General features: G+C 39.1%; 1 protein-coding gene across 4 annotated transcripts in view; it reads right to left on the bottom strand.

Moving 5' to 3' along the window:
* ATP10B (ATPase phospholipid transporting 10B (putative)) overlaps positions 1-22,481 on the bottom strand; it is a 63,166-nt gene that overhangs the window by 9,367 nt on the left and 31,318 nt on the right. For all 4 annotated transcript variants that reach the window (XM_090150837.1, XM_090150836.1, XM_090150834.1 and 1 more), the window contains 11 exons: positions 20,255-20,386; positions 17,550-17,677; positions 16,339-16,591; positions 15,248-15,480; positions 9,899-10,078; positions 8,747-9,332; positions 8,132-8,238; positions 7,305-7,431; positions 5,625-5,809; positions 1,728-2,040; positions 466-542 (listed from right to left, as the gene is read on the bottom strand). In XM_090150837.1, the coding sequence (XP_090006963.1) occupies positions 466-542; positions 1,728-2,040; positions 5,625-5,809; positions 7,305-7,431; positions 8,132-8,238; positions 8,747-9,332; positions 9,899-10,078; positions 15,248-15,480; positions 16,339-16,591; positions 17,550-17,677; positions 20,255-20,386 (2,321 nt within the window). The remainder of the gene's footprint in view (positions 1-465; positions 543-1,727; positions 2,041-5,624; positions 5,810-7,304; positions 7,432-8,131; positions 8,239-8,746; positions 9,333-9,898; positions 10,079-15,247; positions 15,481-16,338; positions 16,592-17,549; positions 17,678-20,254; positions 20,387-22,481) is intronic.

The following is a 22,481-nucleotide window of genomic DNA, read 5'->3' as shown; positions in this document are numbered from 1 at the left end:
CTCCCATCCAGTGAGATGGAATCTGTATATGGACTTTGAAACAATTTTCTACTATTGCACATTGTAATAAAAATAATTGAGAAATTTCTTTATCTGCAGAACTCTCCATCTGATGAGAAGAAGAAGTGGGGATATGTGGCAAAGAATCTGAGGCAGAAAACACTGAAAATCAACAAAATCTGAAAATGCTATAGCAGAGCCTGTTCAGAGACCAGATGCTAACTTAAAAGTGGACAGGCATCTGTTAATTTTCCAGGCTTATGAGCAAATACTTATTTCTCCATGAATGCTAATTGTTGGCTCAATCTCTCTTTTTTATCTGGACTCGCAATTATGGACTGCATATTCTTTTATGACAGCAATAATGCCAACCTGTGGTACTCAGAATACAGGGCTGCTATGAAACTTATTAATGAGCAAGAACCTGTTTGACAAAAGAGAAGAGGAAGTAAACTGACGGGATACCTGCATGCCTTCTTGGCCAGATATTCCAATTCCAACATCAGCTGCTTGAATCATACTTACATCATTTGCACCATCACCTAGAAAGGGAAGACAGAAGTGAACAAAAAAGGCACAAGAAAGGGTGCTTAACATGACTATGGTAAAGCTAAAAAAAAAAACCAACAAAAAATAAACACAGCTGTGCTGTTAAATGTAGGCTATTGTGTTGTACCATGCATCTTCATTAGGGTAACTGATGGCATCAAGCAATTGTGACCTTTAGGTTCTGATCTTGGTTGGAACATCCTCCTCAGCCTGGCACTGGAACCAGCTTGGCTGGTGGCACGGACACCCAGACACCATCTACATCTGCACTATTTTGTACATTTCTGCTTGGTGAACTCCATATGCTCAACAACATGCTTTGCAGCACCCTATTTCACTGAACTCTTTGAATTATATGACAAATTTTATTGCAGTTGACAACGTAACAAGCCAATTTCAGGAGTTATTCTGCTCCTTTCAACTTTTAGCAATATGTTGAATACATAACCAAATTTCCATGGAAAGAAACAGCAATGATTGCCTGCAATGTGGAGACTGTGAATTAGGTTACCTGGTAAAGCAAATGAAATGGAGTGGAAGGCTGAAATTTTGTATTTTGAAATCTGAGGCAAAGCAAGAAATTTAATATACACCAGGCTCTTCCTTTTCTGATATGCCTTGTTGGTCCACAGAGATGTACTTTTTAGTTTTAAGTCATAAAAATCAATTCTGCAAGGATTTTAGCGGGATCACTTACCAACAGTGAGCAGGAAACTCAACACATTTCACATTATTTGAAGGTAAAAAGCAAAGGAGTCGGTGTTTAATGCTACTCTGGGAATAATGCTATTTTCACCAGCTGGGAAAATCTGACAGGAAAAGGCCTTTGTGAAAACACAAAACAGTAACCATTTCTGACTGCTTTGCTTCCCTAGGTGAGTGGATTCCACGGGGAATGTGTACATATGTTTGCAGTGCTGTGCTTGAAGGGGAACTACTGGGAGTTACGGAACACGGAGTGCTTTCATCTTGTTCAAATGGGGGTTGTACTGGAAGCTAAAGGAGGACTTCCATATGCTTATTGGTCAGGAAAGACTATTCAGTACTTGTTTTCCACTGCGTCTATCCAAGGGGAGTTAGAAGTAGCTCACGCAGTGTACACATTCCATACATTTTCATAACTCACAGGGAAAGAACCCGCTTCCCTCTTTCTGCTGTAAGATTCCAAAGACTGGTACCTATGGACAGGGTCATCACTTTGAGCTGCCTCCGCACCAGCTTGACCACAATGCTCTTCTGCAGAGGGGTGGAACGGCAGCACAGCACCGAGCGGCAGAGCCGCGCCAGCTCCAGGAACCGCTCCTCCAGACCTCCCTGCAGGATGATGTCCAGCGTCCTTCCATCGATCACCAGCCCAAATTCAGGGCCGGGCGTCTCAGAGACTGGTAAAGACGTTGGGATAAAGCCAAAAAGTTTCCTCTGTGGTTTTTCAACCTCATAGCTCTTCCTCACTTCTTCCAAGGTTAAATTCAAGAGCGATTCACAAGTTTCCTGTGAGAAAACAGAAGTGTTGCTAGAAATAGTTATCTCTATCTCCCTTCACAGCACAGCACCTTACAAAGTGTGTGTTTGTATAATCGTGCCAGTGGGTTGGAGCCTATCAGATGAACATTGGGGAAAACTGACTGAGAAAGGCACTAATTCATCAGATTGGAGATTATTCCAGTGATGACATCAAATCCTTCAGTGAAAACACTGCACATCTTATCAGGTAGTTAACTATGAGAAGAAATTACTTCAAAACAGAAAATAAGCTCCCTTCAGGAGGACATATTTCTATTTGCAATGCTGAGAGCTCAGAAAGAAAAATAAAATTTTGTTAAAGGTGATTTTTTAAAACAAGCTCTGATGTGAATTATTTGAGATAGTCCAGCTCTTGCTTCCATCAGAAATAAATGATGGCAGAGAAACAAGAGGTTCAGCTGTTCCAAATTAGTAACTTTGACAGTTTGGCCTTTTCTAGGTCACAAATCAGGTCTGAGTCAAAGGGACAGAAATAAAGCTTTGTATTACACAGTTCTCTGCCTCAGACACAGGCTAAGCCTTTCCCTATTAGCAAATTTGCCTCATTTTGGATCAGAGCCCCTTTCCACATGCACACAGCCTGAGTGGATGTAGCATCCCATACTGATTGATGGAGGCACTTTCACTGCTCCCCTACAGATCTCCCAATTTGGTGAACCACTATCAAAAAGACACCACAATGATCTAAAAGTTATTTTGCTGCCTGTTAGTGCTAAAAGTCCTCCTTCGGTGGCACAGTACCAAATACCTGAGGAGCTAATCACTCCTTTTCCTACCTTTTTGTCAGCTTTATTGAGTGATGACTCAGTTCTGAAACGTTATTTTCACTTTGTGTTGCATAAGGTAGATGTGTAGGATGTTTGCAAGATTTAAATTACACTTCAGTGGGAGGTTCTGGAATCAAATGTTCCTCTGACACCTAATAAAGAGCTACATCTAGCCTGCATGCTGAAATCTCAAAAAAATATTGAAGCGACATCATCCATCTGTGAGCAAACCAAAAATTGTATGGGAAATTCCAAGATTGCTGGGGTTTTCATTTTTAAATGAATCCCTCCAAACTGCCTGTTTGTGTTGCATCTTACTGGAAGATGGCTAATTTCCAGCATTTTAATAAGCTGCTGGGCTTAGGGCTGGAAAGACAGTCCTTTCCCACTGTCACTGTGGTTCCCCAACTGCTACCCTTGCAATTGTCTCCTCTTGTTGTTAAGCCTCACATCTTCCTCAGCACTAGAAAAGGTTGGGTAAAATTATCTGGCACAGCATAAAAGATTGGGATTTCTTGATGCAGTGCTCAAAATTGATTCAGACAGCAAAATGAAAAACAGGCAAAGATGCTAAAATATTTCAACCTCTTGAATTTGGAATCCTGCAGGGGAAGAACTTGGGCATGAACAAAGATGAATTTCTGGTAGTAGAAAATTACCCATAGGTACAAAGAAGCACTGTGGTATTTTCCACCTAAATTCACTTCAGCTATCATCTTCTATTAGCCCCCATCAAACACTTTGTATTTCAATGGATATTTTGTTTAAGAGTTAACTTGATCAAAATTAACGGGATTTTGTGAAAGGACCTTTGCTGATATCATTTGTCTTCCCCCACAGCAGCTATCAGAAAGCTTCCCAGAACCTGTACCCTTGGCTTCATTTTGAACCACCACGAACCATTTGAATATATTCATGCAAGCATCTATGTGCATGCAGCATGCATCCCAGCCTGATGGCCCTGCCGGGTGCTGTAGGTGGGCACAAGTAACTGTTTCCTGGAGGTGGGGCGGTGCTGCTCGCAGCATCCCTCCTCTGACAGAAACCATCTTCTAATTTCCATCCTAAATATATTCATTCTGCCTTCCGTTAAAGCAGATACGCGTATCAAATGAAATTACACATTGAAGCAAGGAATGCATTCCGTGCCAAATTCCATATCATCTTTGTGTGTTTCCCTATTTCCGTGACATTAAAAGAGAGAGACATTTGCATAGGATTTTATTCCTTTTTGGAGAGCTACAAGCTGCAGACAAAAGAAGCTAGAAAGTAGGCCATCTAACTGTTCTATACAATTGCCTATCATAAGAAAAACAGTCAGTATTTTAACATTATTTAATTATCTCACAATAGCTTTATGGAGAAAATCAAGGTTGGATTAGGAATCTATCTTCTATGGGGAGAAAAATGGAGGAAAGCATGACAAGTGATTTGCCTAGCCCAGAAAGAAGCCCTGCCTTCTCCCTTTGACCTTCTACCTACAAAAAGGCTTTTCTCACCACAGCTCTCATTGCTGCTAAGTGTGGCTCACAGTGTACACTGCACAAAGAGAACAGAGCAGCACCATGCTGCCCCTCACAGCACATGGGTAGGTAAGAGAGCACTGACTACAAAATAAGGATGAGGACAGCACAGATGGCCTTCTGGACACTAGAAATGGTAAAGACTGGCTTCCCCTTTGCAATTGGTTCTAGCTGAGCCACAGTGCTTGAACTTGCTCATCCCTAAGTCTGCCTCTCAAAGCCATCTGCCTTGCCAGGAGGCTTGGAGCAAAGAGACATGAAGCTGTGCACTGTAGTGGACATCCCACTTGCTGAAAGCGATGGTTTCCCAGGTACCTTACTAATGTTGCTTCAAAATCTGCAAAAGCAAGAGCTGTTTTTCTAAAGCATTTAATCCTCACTGTCCTTAATGGCATCTAACTTTGCTGAAAGTTTCTCTATTTCTCTTCTCTGTCCAGGTGGTTTTAGGAGTAGCCATAGATTGCACTACTGATAGTTCTCTGTATTTTCATGAGCCACAGGAGCTGTCAGTAATGCCCTTCAACTGATTACTTCCATTTCGGAGCATGTTTGCCTTTCCCACCATCTGACCTTCTTGTTGCCCAAGGAAATTCAGGGAATATCTGTGCACATCTACAACTAAGCTTGCCACAAAGGAGTGTCAATAAAGTCACTGCTTCTTCAACCGCTCCACAAGAACTATGTCTAACTATGTGAGAAGGTGAAATGTTGCTTACTCAAAAAGACACTTTTGTTCAGCCTAATCCTATTTGGGAACATCCAACTAAAAAGTTCTGAATTTCATTAAATCTACACCTGCTTTTTTTATTTTTTTTATTTTTTTCCCAGAGTGACTCATGCAAGTACTTTCCAAAAGCCCAAATTCCTACAGATATCACCTGGATTTATAATACCACTGCAGCTGAAATTTCCATTGTAATGTGAAAAGATAACTATCAATGCTATTAAGGAATCAGACACAGCATTTGTCAGGTCTGCATGTATAAGGAATCACAACTGTATATTATTCTCACTAGAGAGGTCATTTTTAGAAAAGATAGATTTTATTTGGGAAACTCGTTTTATTTTAAGTGAACTAAATTATACACGTCCTGTGTTCCAGCTCATCCTGTTACATGCAGTCTGGAGAGTATATGGCCTAATGCAGTTTCATTGACTTAGCTGTGTTTTCTTGTGGTGATTGCAGCCTAAAGCAGAACAGTGTCAAGCTGCAAGCTGTGAAGAAACGGAGAGACAGCACTCTCTATTTCTCTGCACTCACCTTATTTTCTGTGTTAATGGTGAAGACAGTGTCCCTTTGGTCCAGGAGCTTACAGGAATATGCAATGTTAACTGCTGTTTCCTGTTTGTCTCCTGTCAGCACCCAGATCTGTATCCCAGCTTCTCGAAGCGCTGCAATAGTGTCAGGCACTCCATCTTGCAGCCGATCTTCAATCCCTGTTGCTCCTGGGCAAACAGGAGAAGACGACGTGAACTGATTTTCTTTCATTTGGAAAGCATCTTGCTTTCTTTTTCTTAAAGAAAAATGATTCAGTTATTATCCTGAGCTTATAAAGAGTTGAATCAATGTACTGTCCGGCAAATAAGCACGCAGGCACAAAATCTGCATTTGGATTAAGACCTAAATCTGTCATCAATCAAATTCTGGCTCTTCATTTTACTTGATGCTAGAACAATGCATTTCTTTGCTTCTTAATAATCCAAAATGACAATGTACTGGCAGAGGAATTACACCATATGCATTTTTAAAGTACTGCATCAAGCCCCATATAAGCAACCAGGAAAGATGAACTTTGGCTATTTAAATGAATGCTATCCTGTTGCCAAGTTAGAGGCTCCACTCATCAAAGGGAAAAGCAAAGGTACAGCAAGTTTTCTTCTTTAAAATGTGCAAACTTAAAAAACAGATGCCACACTCATCCGAGACCCAAATCACCACCTGAATGTTAAAATACTCTTCTTCTTATCTCTTCCACTAGAGGTCAGTTTGGAGATGCTATAAACATGGTGTGTTATAGATATTGATTCAAGCTAAAATAACAGTTTTTGTGAAATGAAGTATGAATGCACACAGAGCCTTTAGAGTCGGCAAAGGTAACAGATTCTGACAAGACCTACATTACTTCTTACGTCATTCTGCTTATGGCATTTAATGTTATTACTTTAATTTTTAAAATCATTGCAGAGATTATGAGAAGTCATAATGCCACTAGTTTTCAATCGTAGAAATTCAGGATAACAAAGTATGGGGAAAGATTGTATGCAGAGAAAGATGAGAATGGGGTGAATCTGAAAACCAAAGTCTTAAAGACCAAAATATTTGGAAAAATGAAGAAAAAAAGCACTGAAATGCTCTGCAATTTAACAGAATAAGGTGAAAGTGGATAAGATACTACAGAGTTGGATGATGCACAAGTACCAGAGAGGTAACTTTTAACATGAAATATCACTATTTTACAAAATTCAGAAAGCAAACATGACAGTGATACGACGGCAGGAATTTGCTAGCAAGAATGCCTTTGTGCAGTTACCATTTTTTATAATGCAGTTCTAGAATAGAAATTCCCTAGGAATTTGTGCTCAAAAATAAACTCAATATATAACATTTTATAGGTTTATCTGAGGACACCAATGCTATCAAGTTATGGGAACTTCATTATCTGTCATGTCAGCAGAGCTGCAGTAACATCTGATGAACATGTTCTTTGCTCATGCCACATGAAAGTTTCAGTACACCTTTTCAAAGTTACTGCTACTCAAAATGCGTAAGAACTTGTTTAAACACCATCACTGGATTGTGTACTCTTGCCCTGAGATTTTCAAACCTCAGAGGAAGCCATTTTGATATAAACTAGCATAAGCTGTTGTCTGTCTGATTGCCAAGAATATCAGAGAAGAGCAAGTGATACTTCATGCAATGACAATTCATATTTTTAGCTACCCAGCAAGGTGAGTTTGGTCTCCAGATGCTGTGCTGTCTCCATTAGCAGCTCATCTCTGTTGTCAATTGCAGCTTCTGCCTCTTGACGAAAATTGGCCCATTTCTGAAAGTCATCCTCACTCAAGATCTGCATAATACAATTTAAGCAGAACTCATTTTAAATTTAAATAAGAGAAGAAGGATGCAGACACTCTGGATTGTGAGACTTAACTCCTGGATTGTTATGGTACTCTGCTGCCTTCAGAACAACACAAACTTTTTCAATTTAAGATTGCAGAAACAGGTAGCAATGAGTAAGGCATGCGGGAGCTAAGTATTAAAAACATGGCCTACAGAAACTGCTGTTCCCACAGCCCTCAGCTCAGAGTCTGGACTGGAGCACAGATTCTGAAGATTACTCCACATTTCTCGAGTGTTTGAATATGACCCATTTATTGCTCAGACACCTTCTGTATCAGGCTAAAATGCACTGACCCAGGCTGAGAACAAGATTTTGGAAAGCTGAATGCCAAGTAAAACAGAAGGTTGCCTTTCTTATGGACTTTCTGTTTCTTTTCTGGAATCTGTGCTAGAGAAGGTCACCTAGAGTTACCACAGGATAAACAGAAATGAATGCATTGAGGCTGATGAAGAATCCATTCTCTGCCTAAACTGGCCAAACACTGGAGAAAAAGAGAAGAAAAAGAATGCAGAGCAATCAAAGGGAGGGACATAAAATGTGCTCAGTCTTGTTTTGCAAGGAACAAAGCATTATAACTACTGCATTTTTCTAATAAATCTAATGACATACAGATAAAAACTGCAAACATTAGGGAATGCCTTCTTACCTTCTTAGCTATGCAAAGAGTTCGGAGGCCATCACGTGCATAGTAGTCCAAATGCTTCTGTGTTTTGTCTTTTATTCTTTTCATTCTCCTCTCTGCATTAGTATCAGCTGTGAAATACAAGGAAAATATTCCATATGTTAAGCACAGATCGTTTCAGACTTAATGACCTAAGGGTGGACATTAGTGAAAACAGGACTTCATTGTAACAGCAATTCACTTCCAAGTAGCTGTGGGTTGCATAAACCAAAAGCTCAGTAAGGATCCTTTAAGATTACATTACTTGCTTTTTGTTTGTTTGTTTTTTAATGTTATAGCACTCTTGCTGACAAGCTAAAATACCATGGTCAGCTCCTTATGACAGTATTATTGCAGAGTACACAATCCACATGGGTTAGCATCGTCAGTGAATTTTAATTAGCCCATTCCATATTCTCAGCACTCCTCAGGTTAAATAAGCACCTCAGTTCTGATCTGCAAGGATAACACCATGGAGAGCTTGTTCTTTTTTTATACTCCTGATGCCTAGATATAATATTTCATGCAAAAAAAGGGTACTGCAGACTTCTTATGCCTCTGTGTAGGAGACACAACAGAAATAGCTCTTTGACTAATTACCTTTGCCAGGGTCTTCCAACAAGTCCATTATAACAGAGTCAGCTCCTTTTGTGTAGACAATGATCTCCTTGGTCAGAGGGTGTCTCACCACTACAGACATCCTTTTCCTTACTGAGTCAAATCCCAAAGTGTAGAGAATATCAAAAGTTAGAAGTGTGCCCTGTGGCAACCGTACTGTCACCTGTTCGGGAGTCCGGGACACTAAAGTAAAACTGTATGCTTGGGCAGCATAGACAAGTGCTGCCTCATCTGGGCTCTCAGCCTCATAGCAAAAGTCTGTTGGCAAAGTTCCGTGAGAAACGGACTGAAAAACCTCATCCAAGGAAGCACTGCCAATGTCTGTGCTGCTCTTGTCCTGGAGCCCAGCGCCCCTACTGCTGTCACAGCAGCTGTCATCGTTGTCACAGCAATCCAGCGTGGCAAGATGCTCCTCTGTGTTCTTTGCACTGAAGCTAGCTCCTAGGTCTGAACTAGACTGAGAAGATGAAAAAGACTGGCTAAGGCTTACTAGTTTCAGCCGCTGAAATATCTGATGAATCTTCTCCAGGGTGATTCCTGAGGGTTTTATTGGTGGTGGGACTGTAACCTAGAAATTATGAGAAAATCTTTGTTTACCATGGTTAAAAATAAACAAATGTGAGCTACAAGATATTTTCCAAAACCTCAACATATTTCTTGGCATCTAAGTGACATTAATAAAAAAGAGCTGCAATGTTTTTTTTTTTCTTCTATTTAACTGTGTTGGGGAAATCTGTAGAGGAGTCGTTTGTGAAGTGACATCCAAATTTGATGGTGATTTGTGTCTCTGCCTCTGAAGTAGAGATGGAATCAAGACTCTTGTGATTCTGTTAACGGCCTGAGAGATAAGAGAAAACCCAGTACATTCAGCATATTTATTACAGTAAATGTAATATTAAATCTAAAAGGGAAAGTGCAGATAGCATGGTAGTCATAGCTATCCATCAAACATAAAGAGCCTTGTTGGGTAGGGATGTACGTAGGCAGTGAGATGGTACACACTACACAAAAGGTAAAAGAACTAGAGAAGAGTGCCCAAAATAACCATTGCTCAGGTTTCACTGAACACTGCTCTATGTTGTTAAATGCAAGCATAATTAATTTCCCTTGAATAGTTAATCAAAGTTAGATTACCCTTTGTCTTGGCTCAGTAGTTGTGGAGACCACGACTGTATTGCAGATGGCAAGGGCAAGAAAAAAGTCAGTGAGAGAGGTGGCAGTTTTCATATGTATAAAAGGAGAGAGGTTTTCAGTCCGCAGTGCAGCTTCCCTCACTCTCCTCAGCAGCCTGCTATCCGGAGTCACATCCTTCTCCTGGAAGAGAAGTTACTTAAGGAGAATTATTTGCATTTACAGCTGTCACCAAGAAAGAGTTCTCAGCTCAGTATTTTTTTTTTTTGTTATCTCTTACTGAGTTCACACCTAGAATTATGTAAGGTAAATGCCTTTTTACTGAATATCTAGGGGAAAAAGGATGGATTCCTAAAGGCTGAATAACTAATCAGATTATTAGGAGGAAATACTCCTTAAAATAGAAGGAAGTTTCAGAATTTTATTTCTTCTGAGATCTATCCCAAGAATAGTCTATAATATGACCCCCAGTTTTGAAACTGCTGACTAATGAATTAAAGGGCACCCCAGATGGAAATGCATTTGCAATCTCCTATCACAGTGGGGGAGTGGGAATTATATTTCAATAGAGAATACAGGTGGCTTATGGCGTGCTTACAATACAGCTTTGTTTCCTGAGTCACCTGAAAGAGAAGTTTGTCTCAAACTGTTCTTCCTAAGTTTTACAACAAATAAATGAATGCATGCATAATTCATTTGTTCTTGAAACGGTGTTGTAATTTTACTGCCACGCTGTCTATAATCAAACCTAAATCCACAAGCCAAACTACTTAACAATGTCACTTATCTACAATTTAATCTGATGTAGGGCTGTGGGAATGCTACTTTTAACGGAAATTTCATGTTAGCAGACTGTGGTTTGGATTTAATTCAGGGCCATATTTAACTGGAGCTTCCCAAGTTAGAGACACCTCCCTGTGAGCCAAGACTTTTGTATGCGTTCTTTAAGGAGCTGACAAAGTGATTTAGCTGCTTTCTAGTTCATCTCAGCTATTACCCTCTTCTTCTTCAATCTGGCACAGTTTTCTCGAGTTCCCTAAATATGCAGCAGCAATCAATCAACCACCTTTATGGCTGTGTAGTGCTGAGCTGAATGGTACATTGTTAACTCCCGCTTGCAAACATGAATGCTGGTTCTTAAATTGTCCTAATAATTGAAAATAAATCTATTGCTCATTTTGTTGAAGCACAGAACTCAGCTGAAATCCAAATATAAAGCAAGATAATGCACTTTCTTTGCTACAGGAAATTCTGGTTCAGTGCTTTCATGCTTTTTCTTTTGTATTTGGGGAAATATTTAAGTACAGATACATTCCCTCCACTAGAAAATTGATATGTATTGGGGAAGAGCCTGCTTCTTAGACATCTGCTCAGGTCTCCTAGAAGGAATCAGAAGCTGAAAAGTTATGATGGTCGTTCTTTAGAAAACCTTTAGCAGCATCATACTACAGCAGTGTGCCTGCTAGGTACAGCAGTCCAATGAGGCCTAAGTGGGTAATTCCCATGAATAACACATATGTGCAATCACAACTCTCAAAACAGTTATTTTGGGGATTACATTCAATTCTAAATACTGATGATTAGAAATCGTCTGTTTGCCCAGCTATTATATTTTACACGTGCACTGCCACAGTTAGAATGAACCTCAAGAACCACAAATCGGTATGCATGGATCTCAGCCTCTCCTAATCCCATTTTTTTTTTCTTTTTTTCTTTTTTTCTTTTTTTTTTTTTTTTACATCTATACCCTCACCGTCTGCCTTTAACTCATGCAAGAAATGGCAGTGTGGAAGTATGTATGCTATTTTAATCAAAACATTCTCAAAATTTATCTCTGGAAAAAAAATGGAAAATTGTGAAGTCAATTGTGAACTCAGGAACAGATTTTAAAAAAACAAAATAATCCAAAACCCAGTCTTTACCAGAGAAGCCTCTCATTATATTTACATTCAGTGAAAGCAGGGCTGACTTGAATTTCACTGTTTTCCTACATTCACCCTTATGAAATGTCAGCAGATAAAAGAATTCAGACAAACAAATTTGTTCATTGATTAGCCTGAACAAACGAAAAAGCAAATGAACAAAACAGAAAATGAAACAGAGCAGCATCAGTGATGATGATCAATTAAATTTACCACACTTTCAATGATAGTAATCATGTTAGTAAAGTGCTGAAGTGGTAAAATGGCTAGTACCATTCAATTGTTAAAATTTCCCATTAGTTTGATAGCATTTCTTCTACTTGATAGCACTAAAACCTGATGGCAATAGGACAATTGAAATCTCCATGAAATGATTCTAATAGCAGGGTACTCTTTATTGGAACCATTAAATCTAGAAAGAAATGTGCTGTCAAGATCTAAATTCATAAGGACATCTAAAGGTAGACAGAGTAAATGCTAATGCTCTGTTCTCTTCCAAATTTTATCATAATTTTGTATTTTTCTCACTCTTTTAATGTTCCCTGAAGTCTTTCTGTCAACCATAGCTCCCTGGTATATATATACACTATTTTTCCCCCTGAGAAGTTGCAGCAGCCACAATGAATCACATGAATAAAGTAAATCAGCACTGTTTCTTTCTGAGGTACCCAAAGAAACCAGTAAGAGGGCGAGTGACATCTTGAAGCCTCTAAAGTGAGGCAGTGTCTTCTGCTTTGGCTGAAGGCTGTGTCTTTAGAGGTCCAGACAGGCAGGATAAATACCAGTTTCCATTTTCACAAGAGATATGAAAGAACAGGTGAGTCTGTTCTTTTCCCAATTGCATTAGACAGTTTATATACGGACTCGTCCTTCTCCCTCCACAGTTCTCATAAACGTTTATGAAATGAATAAATCAGTCACTGCATTTGTTTCTCTCAGACTCCTTCAGAGCTTTCTGAAGTCTACACCATTCTTCTGTCCTTTCCATTCCACATAAAACTTAAGACATACACAGACACTACACATTTTTTATGATATCAGTATAATACTACAGACATGACAACACTTCTCAAGTATAGATTTCTGGAATAGCTTGAGTTTGGATATGAACAGATCTGTCCAGCTAAAAAAGGTTGACCTCTTTTTTTTTTTTTTTTTAATTATTTTTTGCTTCTAGAGATAGCAAGAGATACAACTGCTAACAACAAATTAGGAATTTGCTTTTCCATTGTCTAAGACCTTCCCAATGAACAGACTGTGCCAGTGAATTTTACAGGGCTGTATCTGGACATGGGATTCATCTTATCTTATGAACTTCATAAACAACATGCAATGAGGCTCCATAAACTGACATGGATCACAAGTACTACAGACAGAAATATTGGGAAGGGAAAAAAGAAGGTAAGCCATAGAATTTAGATTCCACTTAATAACTGTGTTATATTTACTCCAGGAAAGACAAGCTATACTGTTTAGTTATTCTTCCAGGATCTGCAGTCTTCAGTTTAATTAACTTTATCAAATGCCATTAAATACCCATCATCCTCATCTTGAGCTCAGAGATGCACTGAGATGAACAAGTTAATTGATAAGAGATTCTAAGATTTCAGCACAACTTCAAAACTTGTCAAGCAGAGAACACTCTCACAAACAGCCAGGCTGAAATGCATTGTGTAGCTGTAGAGCTTCCTAATTGCAGGGCGGCTCAGAATACCGAGACAAAGCCTCAGACATACTGATGTGCAGGCACAATCAACTGCTGCTGTGCAAACGCACTTAAAATACTGTGTGCAACCCGGTTATCACTGATCCACCGAACGCTGATTAACAATAAGCAAATTTTGTGATTGCTGCATAGATAATCTTCCATTAAAAGTTGTTTGCATATACGTTTTTAACATTAGTACATGATCATTCTTTGGCTGTCATAGCTATTTTCCAATTAAACTCTTTGCATTTTGCAGGATGTTATCACATTAAGAGCCCTCTTTTTTAAAAAAATGTTTTTCTTGGCAAGAGTTCCGATACGCAGGTGCTCACAGCAGATGCTGTGCTAACCCTTACCCAAAAACCACAATGTTCTCTCAGCAGTGCAAAGTTCTTCAATTTTCCTGTTACCTGAGGCTACCAATTTCCATGAGAAGCTTCCAAATGGTTGGCATATTAACCCTTGGAAATTTGGCATTTGTTAAGAAAAAAGTCAAAAACAAAGCATACAAACCCAGCTACTGGCCTTTGGACTTTGCTCTTCAGAAAGAGCGAGGTTTTGCTTTTACTTGCATTTTGTTGATCTGAAGAATCTGAGCCTCATGATTTCATAGTGAGAACATCATTTGACAACTGCTGACTACCACTGAATTCTTCATCGCTTGTAGTTAAACAGAAACATTAATCCATAAGGACTCTGCAAGCCTTAGGCTCAATGAGTTAAATAGCAATATTTCACTCACGCATTTGAAGATGGATTTTTAATGAGAAACTTTGATTGAGATACTTTCAAACCCACAATACTGTCTGTATAACCAGAGGATCCAAGATGCTCCAGCTGTTCTTAGCAATGTGCAAGTGCATCAGAGGAGAGGAAACAGAGACATAGAAAATGTTATGATTCCCATTTTACAATGAGGGAATTTTCTTTGTAAAAAAAAAAAAAAAAAAAAAGACATTACTGTGCATCATCTGAAGGACATCAACACACAGCAGTCTCCAAGCAGTACCTAAGTGTCTTCATTTTTATTGCATCTTCATATTTCTCACTGAGGTTAGCTGATATCTCCAAATAGACTGACAGCAGCAAAGGCTAGTAATTCCCAGGACAGTAGCTTAACCTGTCTCTATAAAGCAAATATTTGATACTAGCTCCTCAGATATTGCTTTTAAAATGGAAACAAACAAACAAACAAAAACCATACAAAAACAAAAAACCAAAACCCACCTCAAAACAGCAACAGCAACGACAAAAAAAGACCAAAAACCCCCACAGCCTCAAGCAAAAACAACAATAAGCATACAAACCAACCAACCAACCAGGGCAGTTTAAATCTGGAAGAAACTGAAGAGGCTTGGCAGAAAAAATTATCTTGGAGGAATATATCTGGCAAGGAATTCCTTTATCACACAGACATATAAAGGAAAAAGACAAAGAGAGGTTATCAACATTCCTTGAGGACTGGGTTGGGAAATGTGAGGACAACTGACAGACCCACCATATTCCAAGAACAGGAGGAACACTGACCAATATCTGCTTCTACGTGACAAAGGAACTGAATGAGACAAGTAGGATATTAAATTGAACTTAAAATTACATGAAAAAATCCTTAGCTCTACCAGGACTAGGATTTCTCCTGTCTCCCTGTCAGCTCTCCATCAGAAAATGCAATAGAAAGGAAAAATCTTTAAAGACATGCCAACTCAATCTGCTTGTACTCACAATGGTACTGCTGAATGCCACTTGAGATTGGTTGCTATCACGACGACCAAGTGATCTGCTCCTTGTATGCCCCTGAAAGTGAGCCCTGGCACTCTGGGACCTCCTTAAAGGTCTCATGGTTCTGTGATAAGTGGCTGGCCTTTCAATATTCATTGGGGGAAGTGTGAATTGCTGAAGTTTTGCAAAGTCCTCATCTTCTAAGTCCAACTCTTTGTGTGTTTCCAGGCGCTTGGCTGTAAACAGAAAACAAAACCTTACCTCTTACACTGTTCTTGGCATGGCTCAGGAGAAATACCTTGTTTAGTTAAAAAACCCTTGAAATAAACCAACCCAAAGCTAAAACAACTCCAAAGTCCTAACCAGAAAAACTTCATTATCCACTTCAACTTCTGGCAACTCCCTCTATGCAATGTTTATTATTGCAAGAAAACAAAAAAATGCACTTCAAAGTTATCAGTCATTTTTAAGGAGGTTGCCTAATGCTAGGTCTATTTAACTGCACTTTGCAGTTGGCTGGAACTGGTTAATGAAATACGGTTTCACAAATTTGCTAATGCTCTCAGTCACAGAGCACAAACATTTTTCTGGCAGCTGCTTGCCAGCTTAATAAAATCCTTTGCACAGCATAGGGAGAGAAAGTAGCAACCAAGGAGGGGTCTGAGTCAAAAGTTCGGATTCAGTGCTGAATGCCAAGAAGCTTCAGATACAGCCTGCAGCTAGAGTTGACTCCAGGTGAAGATGAGCCTTCGTTCATTTCACACTATGGTAATTACTTCTGGATCCATTGAACTTGATTACTAACTAATCTCAGTTTGTGAGTCTATGAAAGATTGGCTGGCACTTATTAAGAAATGAAGAATTAAATGTTCTCTTTGCACTCTCAAGTGCAGTGCAGGAAACCAAAACAGCTTCCCAATCTAACCTCCATATCATTTAAAACTTTCAGGAGTCTCCATAACGGGAGTCCCTCACAAAAAGGATACAAAACCACTGACCCAGCCAGAAGGCTCGGGAGGCTGAAATATTAATATTTAAATTATTAAGATTTAGTAGCTGAGAGAAAAAAGCAAGCATAGAAAAGTCTCCCTTACCATTTTCCTGATGCGAAAACTCATGTCCATCCACAGTACAGCGTCGGAATACCATTTTGTTTTCTGTTAGTGTTCCAGTTTTGTCTGAGAAAATATACTGGATTTGCCCAAGATCTTCAGTAATATTTAGGGCTCGGCACTGTATGGGCAAATCTGCTTCTTCATCATACAGGTCAATGTCATTGTGAATTAAGAAGACTTGGCCCAACTTGACTAACTCAATGGACACATAAAGAGAAATGGGGATCAAAACCTGAAAGAGATGAAAATCTCAGTGAGAACCAACCCAAAAGATGAGTCTTTCAGAGAATGCTCTTACAAAAACACATTTTCTGGACCAAGGTACATGCTGCTCTTACCCTCCTGAAACTCAGAAATGATACACTAGCACAAACTACCTCTTGGTGTAAACCTGTTTAACAAGCAATGCCTTCATATGCAGTGCTTCCCATCCAATAACTTTCCCACCGTGAAATAATTCTGAATTCATAAGATGCACAAATATTCTGTTTCAGTAATGAAGAATAAGCCCCTAAGGAATCTAAGCAGCTCAAAAAGTTCTCTTCTTATTTCACTCATATCAAAGAAATCCTGTCCACTTTAATCTCAGCAGATCTCAATCTCAAGAAACCTGAAAAGTAAATGTGATTTTCCCCCTTCCTATAACTCGTTCTTTCTCAATTAGGCTTAATCAGATCCACATATATGAGCACCTTACTTTTAATTTAGCTTCCTTCCTAAACCTGCAGAACCTTACCTAGTTATTATTCCCTGCAGGTGAAAACAATAAGTTTTGTTTCACTGTTTTCTTGAGACATTAAGTGACATTTCTACCTAGAAATGATGAGTGTAGGCAAAAAGACCACTACCACCACCAAAAAAAAAAAAAAAAAACGCAGCATCGAACAACTGATATTTGGATGTAAGCATTCTCTATAACACATATCTTAGATGCTCTGGAGCTGTTCAGAGATACAATACCTCTCCTTCCTATATATATCCCTGTAAAGTTTCATAAGCAACGAAGAAGAATTTGTGTTATAGTGCATTCCCCACTTTGATTATTTGAAACACTCTTCACAACATTTCCAAATAGGATCAAGAAAGTACTGAACAATCTATTTGTTGATATTAATTTTTTTTTATTGCTGATTGTAGTCAGTTTTTAATGCCTTCTTCCTTGAAGGTAACAGAGAAGCTTTGTCTTTTACCTGCAACAAGATTATCATAGTCAAGAACATGTAGAAGCCAGAAAGAACCGGAGACAGAAAATTGCCATTCTCATCTGGGACATCATAAGGTGGGTGTTCTGGGAAACTTCCAGACCAAATGCCATGCCCTGTAGGAATGATATAAGATAGTGAAACACACTGAGCAGGATGGTGACTGATAAAGCTTCTGATATGGACTGCAGTGCTAATTAAGAAGAACATTTCCAAACCAAGTACCCAAGCATTGCTGCAAATCTGCTGAAGAATGCAAAACATATGCAGAACTTTGTAGCACATGCACATAACAGACATGTTGGGCACAGCGATTTTTTTTCCACCTGTCCTTCAGCAGGTTTCTCCCGTGGCCCTTATGCCTGTGTAGATCTCTTCTCACTCTATCTTTTATCATGGGAGGACTCCATCTCTGCCACTTAGCTTTAAAAATCCTCAGTGCTGAAGGCTCCTATTCCTCTTTCTAACAGAAAGATGCATCACTGTCTGTACAGACAATCTGAAATCTTCGTAATTACATGTGAACATTAAATTAAAAATTAATTCAGGCAGCTGGTTTTTACATTTCCTCAATTCCTCGTCAGTTAACTCACACTCCCAAAATGCACTACTGCAGCACAGTCTCTGGTTCAGGACTTACCAACATTCCATCATGATTTCTTTACCACCTTTCATATTGCCGTTACAGACATAAATTTAGTACAGTCAGAAACTTGACATGTAGCCAGCACAAATGACTTAGTTTCCACACATTGTCATTGCTCTAGATGCCCTTTTCCTGCCAAAATCCCCTATTAGTTCACTTCATGCGTCCAGTTCTGATAAAACTTCTATTAGCACCAATTAAGCAAGCGGCCGTTTTGGAGCATCTGCCTACTAAAATCCTGCCAAAGGAATTAAAATTATTCCAGCAGTATTTTCTGGCTGCTAGAGACTACGATCACAACTTAGGAAGCACAGCTATAGTGTACAACTCACTTCTTCCCCCTCTTTTTTGACTGTGTGCAAGGAAAATACTGATGGATTCACCAGCACTGTCCTCCTGGAGCCCTACGTTCAGACAAGGTTGCAAAAAACTCATGATAGAGCAATGGGATCTTTCGAACAGATGAAAGTTGATATACTTGTTCCTGCTTTACATGTTTCACTTAAACTATGAATATTTTAAAGTCTTTCTTCTTTTTCTTTTTCTTTTTCAACCTGAGCATATAAATTGTTTTTTAAACGTTGATTTTTTTTTTTCATCTGAGACCACATCAAACCTTAAGTTAAAGGACTTTATTACTCAAGGGCTCCTACACACCAGACAAAGACAAGTTCTAAATTGACATGACAGCAGCCAGGGAACAATGAAAATGAGGTCTCTCTCTCTCTCCCTCACATAGAGCTCAGTTGTCAAACTGAAATCCCATTTCTGTGCCAAGAAAGCCCACTGCAACATGAAGCAGCAAAATTAAAAAAGTGATTAAGTCAGTTTTATTGTTCATCTTTTTGGATGGCCTTTACTTCTAACAGTGTTACAGTGATGACTGACTGGTGGGTCACATCGCAGGGCTCTGGGGAAGGTTCAGGAAGGCTTGACAGGGCCACACGATTTGACTTTGTCTCTACAAAACTAAATCAGAGCAGTAGCACTAAGCAAGTTATCACTGAGATGAAATCGATTAAAAAGAAAAGGGGCTTTGAACACAAAATTCTCATGGGAGCCTCTGTTATCTCTTAAAAGCAGTGACCCACTCAAAGCTTAGCAGGCTTAAAATCTGGCCCTTCTCCTCAGGGTTAGGAGATCCATTAATACTGACCTGCCAGGGACAGATTGCAATCAGAGCAGTAGGGCAAGTGGGTGCTTCTGTGCAGAGAAAGCAAGGCCTTTGAGATCATCAATCAAGTAAATCAGAGTCAGATAACCTCAGCCCCATCTGGTTGTGGTGTTCAAGAAGGGAGGCCCCTAGAAAAATGCGGTGCTCCTATTTAAGCAATTGATCCAGCTCAGCCTGTGCCAAAAAGGCCTTTAAGAAGATAGCTGTAGAGATTGTGAACCAAATGAATTACCCACGTGCAGCTCATGGGTTGCTAAAGTCACCATGAAGGTATTTAGGTGAATGTTATAGAAATGAAGGTAAAGCTGCATCATTATATTTTTTAGTCATATAAGGAACAAGCAATATGAAAGTCAATGGATATCATTTCCTACAGCATAGAGGAATTCAGTGACACACTTTTGCTTCATATGCAACAACATGTCATATGACTTCCATGTCAGATGCTGGTGTGCCACAGTGCCCCCCTGCTTCCATTTGTTGCACGGCAGCAAAAGGTAACAGAATACTGGTGGAAAGGTTCAACTTTTGCTGCCATTCCACCAACATCTGTCTCTGACATCATGAGCCAACATGATAAAATAGTGACTTTCAGAGCAACACTCTATGCATTAACTCAACAGCTTTCATTTGGTTGCTTTACACATATTTTACTATAGAAGAGACGGATCTTATCTGAAATATTTATAGCCATGGCTGAGTTTCCTTCCATCCAAATTGCTCAGATTTGCCGTTTTAATTTGTACATTATAAGACCAAAGAACCTAGAATCCAAAAGCCTAGATCTGATCTCACTCGTCTCTGTAAGATCAGTTTTAATCGCCATTGTAGAAAATAGGAATCAAACAAAAGATTTTTGTCAGTGCTTCTTACCTATAGAGCCAACAAGACACATTGTGAACAGGAGTCCCACACACAAGAAAATATCCACATTCATCCGTCGCTCTATCTTGCTGCGCTTGTAGCGAGGACCATTGTTATTCAGCATGGCCTTGGTTTCATGACCTTCAAAACACAAATGGATATCATCATGTTTACATAACATTTTGTAGTTTTTTTTCCTAAAGAAAGCATTTCACAAAGTGGGAGTGGGATGCTCATGACTAATATTAATTTATCTCCAGCTTCATTGAGGAACTGTATTGCTCATTTTCTCATTTGACTGAATGTCAGAATATATGAGACACTAAATCTAGGTAGGGGTTTACAGAAGAGCTCAATTACATTTCAGCTTTAAGCTGTCACATACATTTTACTTTCTCACTAGGAACACAAGGATTGTACCAATATTCAAAACACTCGAGACTCAGAAGCACAGATATGCTCCTACATAACAGCTAAATCTCCTGGAGAATGGAAGGAAAAGGAATAATAATATTGCATTTTGGAGTTTTATAATCAACGTGATTAGGTGCTATACTGGTTCCTGGAATCAACATTTGAAAAATATTGAAAATATTATTCATTAGCAATCTGGGAGCCACTAGACACATTTCATGTATTAACTTAAACACAATCCAACACGTCAGGTCCAGCAGTGAAGTACACTAATGTTATTTACTTTTTCATCATGTGGATGTAAAGTGCTAACAAAACAGCAGGACAAGAAATGAAAAAAAGCGTACTAAATCCTAAGAACATACTGAATTAAAATTGAGCTGGAATACTTGTAAGGAGAAAAGAGTTCTGTAAGAAGCCAACAAGCAGAATTTGCTTTTTCTATTTTATTAATATCATCTAAACCATGGCTCCACAAATAGAATACCTGGATTCCATCAGTTGCTATGTTAAATTGTGTATTTTATACTTATTTCTATAATAAAAAATAAAGGCCATGCAGTCTCGTATTTGCATTGTTGTTTATACGTGTGTTTAGTGTGTGAGAGGTACTGTTCGCCCATCTATCTTTTGGCTTTTCCTAGAAAAGTGATTTGAACCAAAAGCTGGAAGTAAGGAGTGATTTAATCACTGCTATTGGATTCACTCCAGCTTTACATCAAAGAATATTAACTGAGGTAGAGAGCAAGAGAGAAAATTACTCTCCAGCCTTATGTTCAGGACATTCACTAAGAGCAGGGACTCTTGGCTTCCCATTCCAATAAATATGTAATTTCTACACAACCCAGAGCTATGCTGGGGGGACCAACTCACACCACCAATGCTCCTTCGTTTTCAGCACACGTATTCCACTTCCTAAGTCAGCTAAGTCAGGACACTACTTGTGAGGCAGGAGGTGTGGGTTCACTCACGTTCAGCCTTTCCTTCTGTGAACAAATGCTTTTACCACTGAGTTACACAGAAAATGAGAGCACTACAGCCTGCACTTGTGTTCTTCCAGCAGCTCTGTAAATCTTGCTTCTCACTTTTATTTTTATGTGAGGCTTAATGGAATATTTTGTGTTGAAAAAAAAAACCAACAAAAAACAACAACAAACAATAACAAATAAACCCAACAACAAACACCTCAGGACAAAGCCCTTTAGTCCCCCTCAAAGATTCCTCAGGGAAATGTTGATGGATTTATGCAGTGAAATTGGAGGAAATTTAATTCCAAATTTCACCTCTTTCATTCCCCTCCACTTCAGCTGCCCAACAGGAAAAGGAATTTTCCCAACACCTCTAATAAGGATATAAGTCTGCAAGATATGAATATCAGAAATAATTAGAATAAACTATATATAGGTTTGTTTTTTCTCCTAGAATCCTCACAGATTTACATGCTGTGTAACCCAGCACCTCACCTATCACACCCCACTACATTATCACTCAATTTCTGGATGCTAATGGCTTCATTTAAAACTTGTTTCCATTCTGGTACTCTATTACTGGAAAAGCATTTTTAATTCTTGATGCTGTCCCCATCACAGCAGGTAAATCGTATTGGCCGTGGCTCTGTACTGTGGCTTTGGTGCATTAGTACTATTGCTTTATGTAGAACGTTTGGGTGCCCACGAAAGGTGAAACTCTACTCAGGTCAGATGAGAACTGCACAGGCTAAACAATCACTTAAGTGATGGCTCCGCGCTTCACAAAGCATCCATTAGAAAGTAAGATTGAGCAGTAATAGGGTTATAAAAATGGAGAATGTGCCATGTTACAA

The sequence above is a fragment of the Phasianus colchicus genome, chromosome 15, assembly GCF_987193195.1.
Source record: "Phasianus colchicus chromosome 15, bPhaCol1.hap1.1, whole genome shotgun sequence".
Classification (NCBI taxonomy): Eukaryota; Metazoa; Chordata; class Aves; order Galliformes; family Phasianidae; genus Phasianus; species Phasianus colchicus.
The sequence above is the reverse complement of the archived record's forward strand: the minus strand, read 5'-3'. Positions and strand labels throughout refer to the sequence as shown.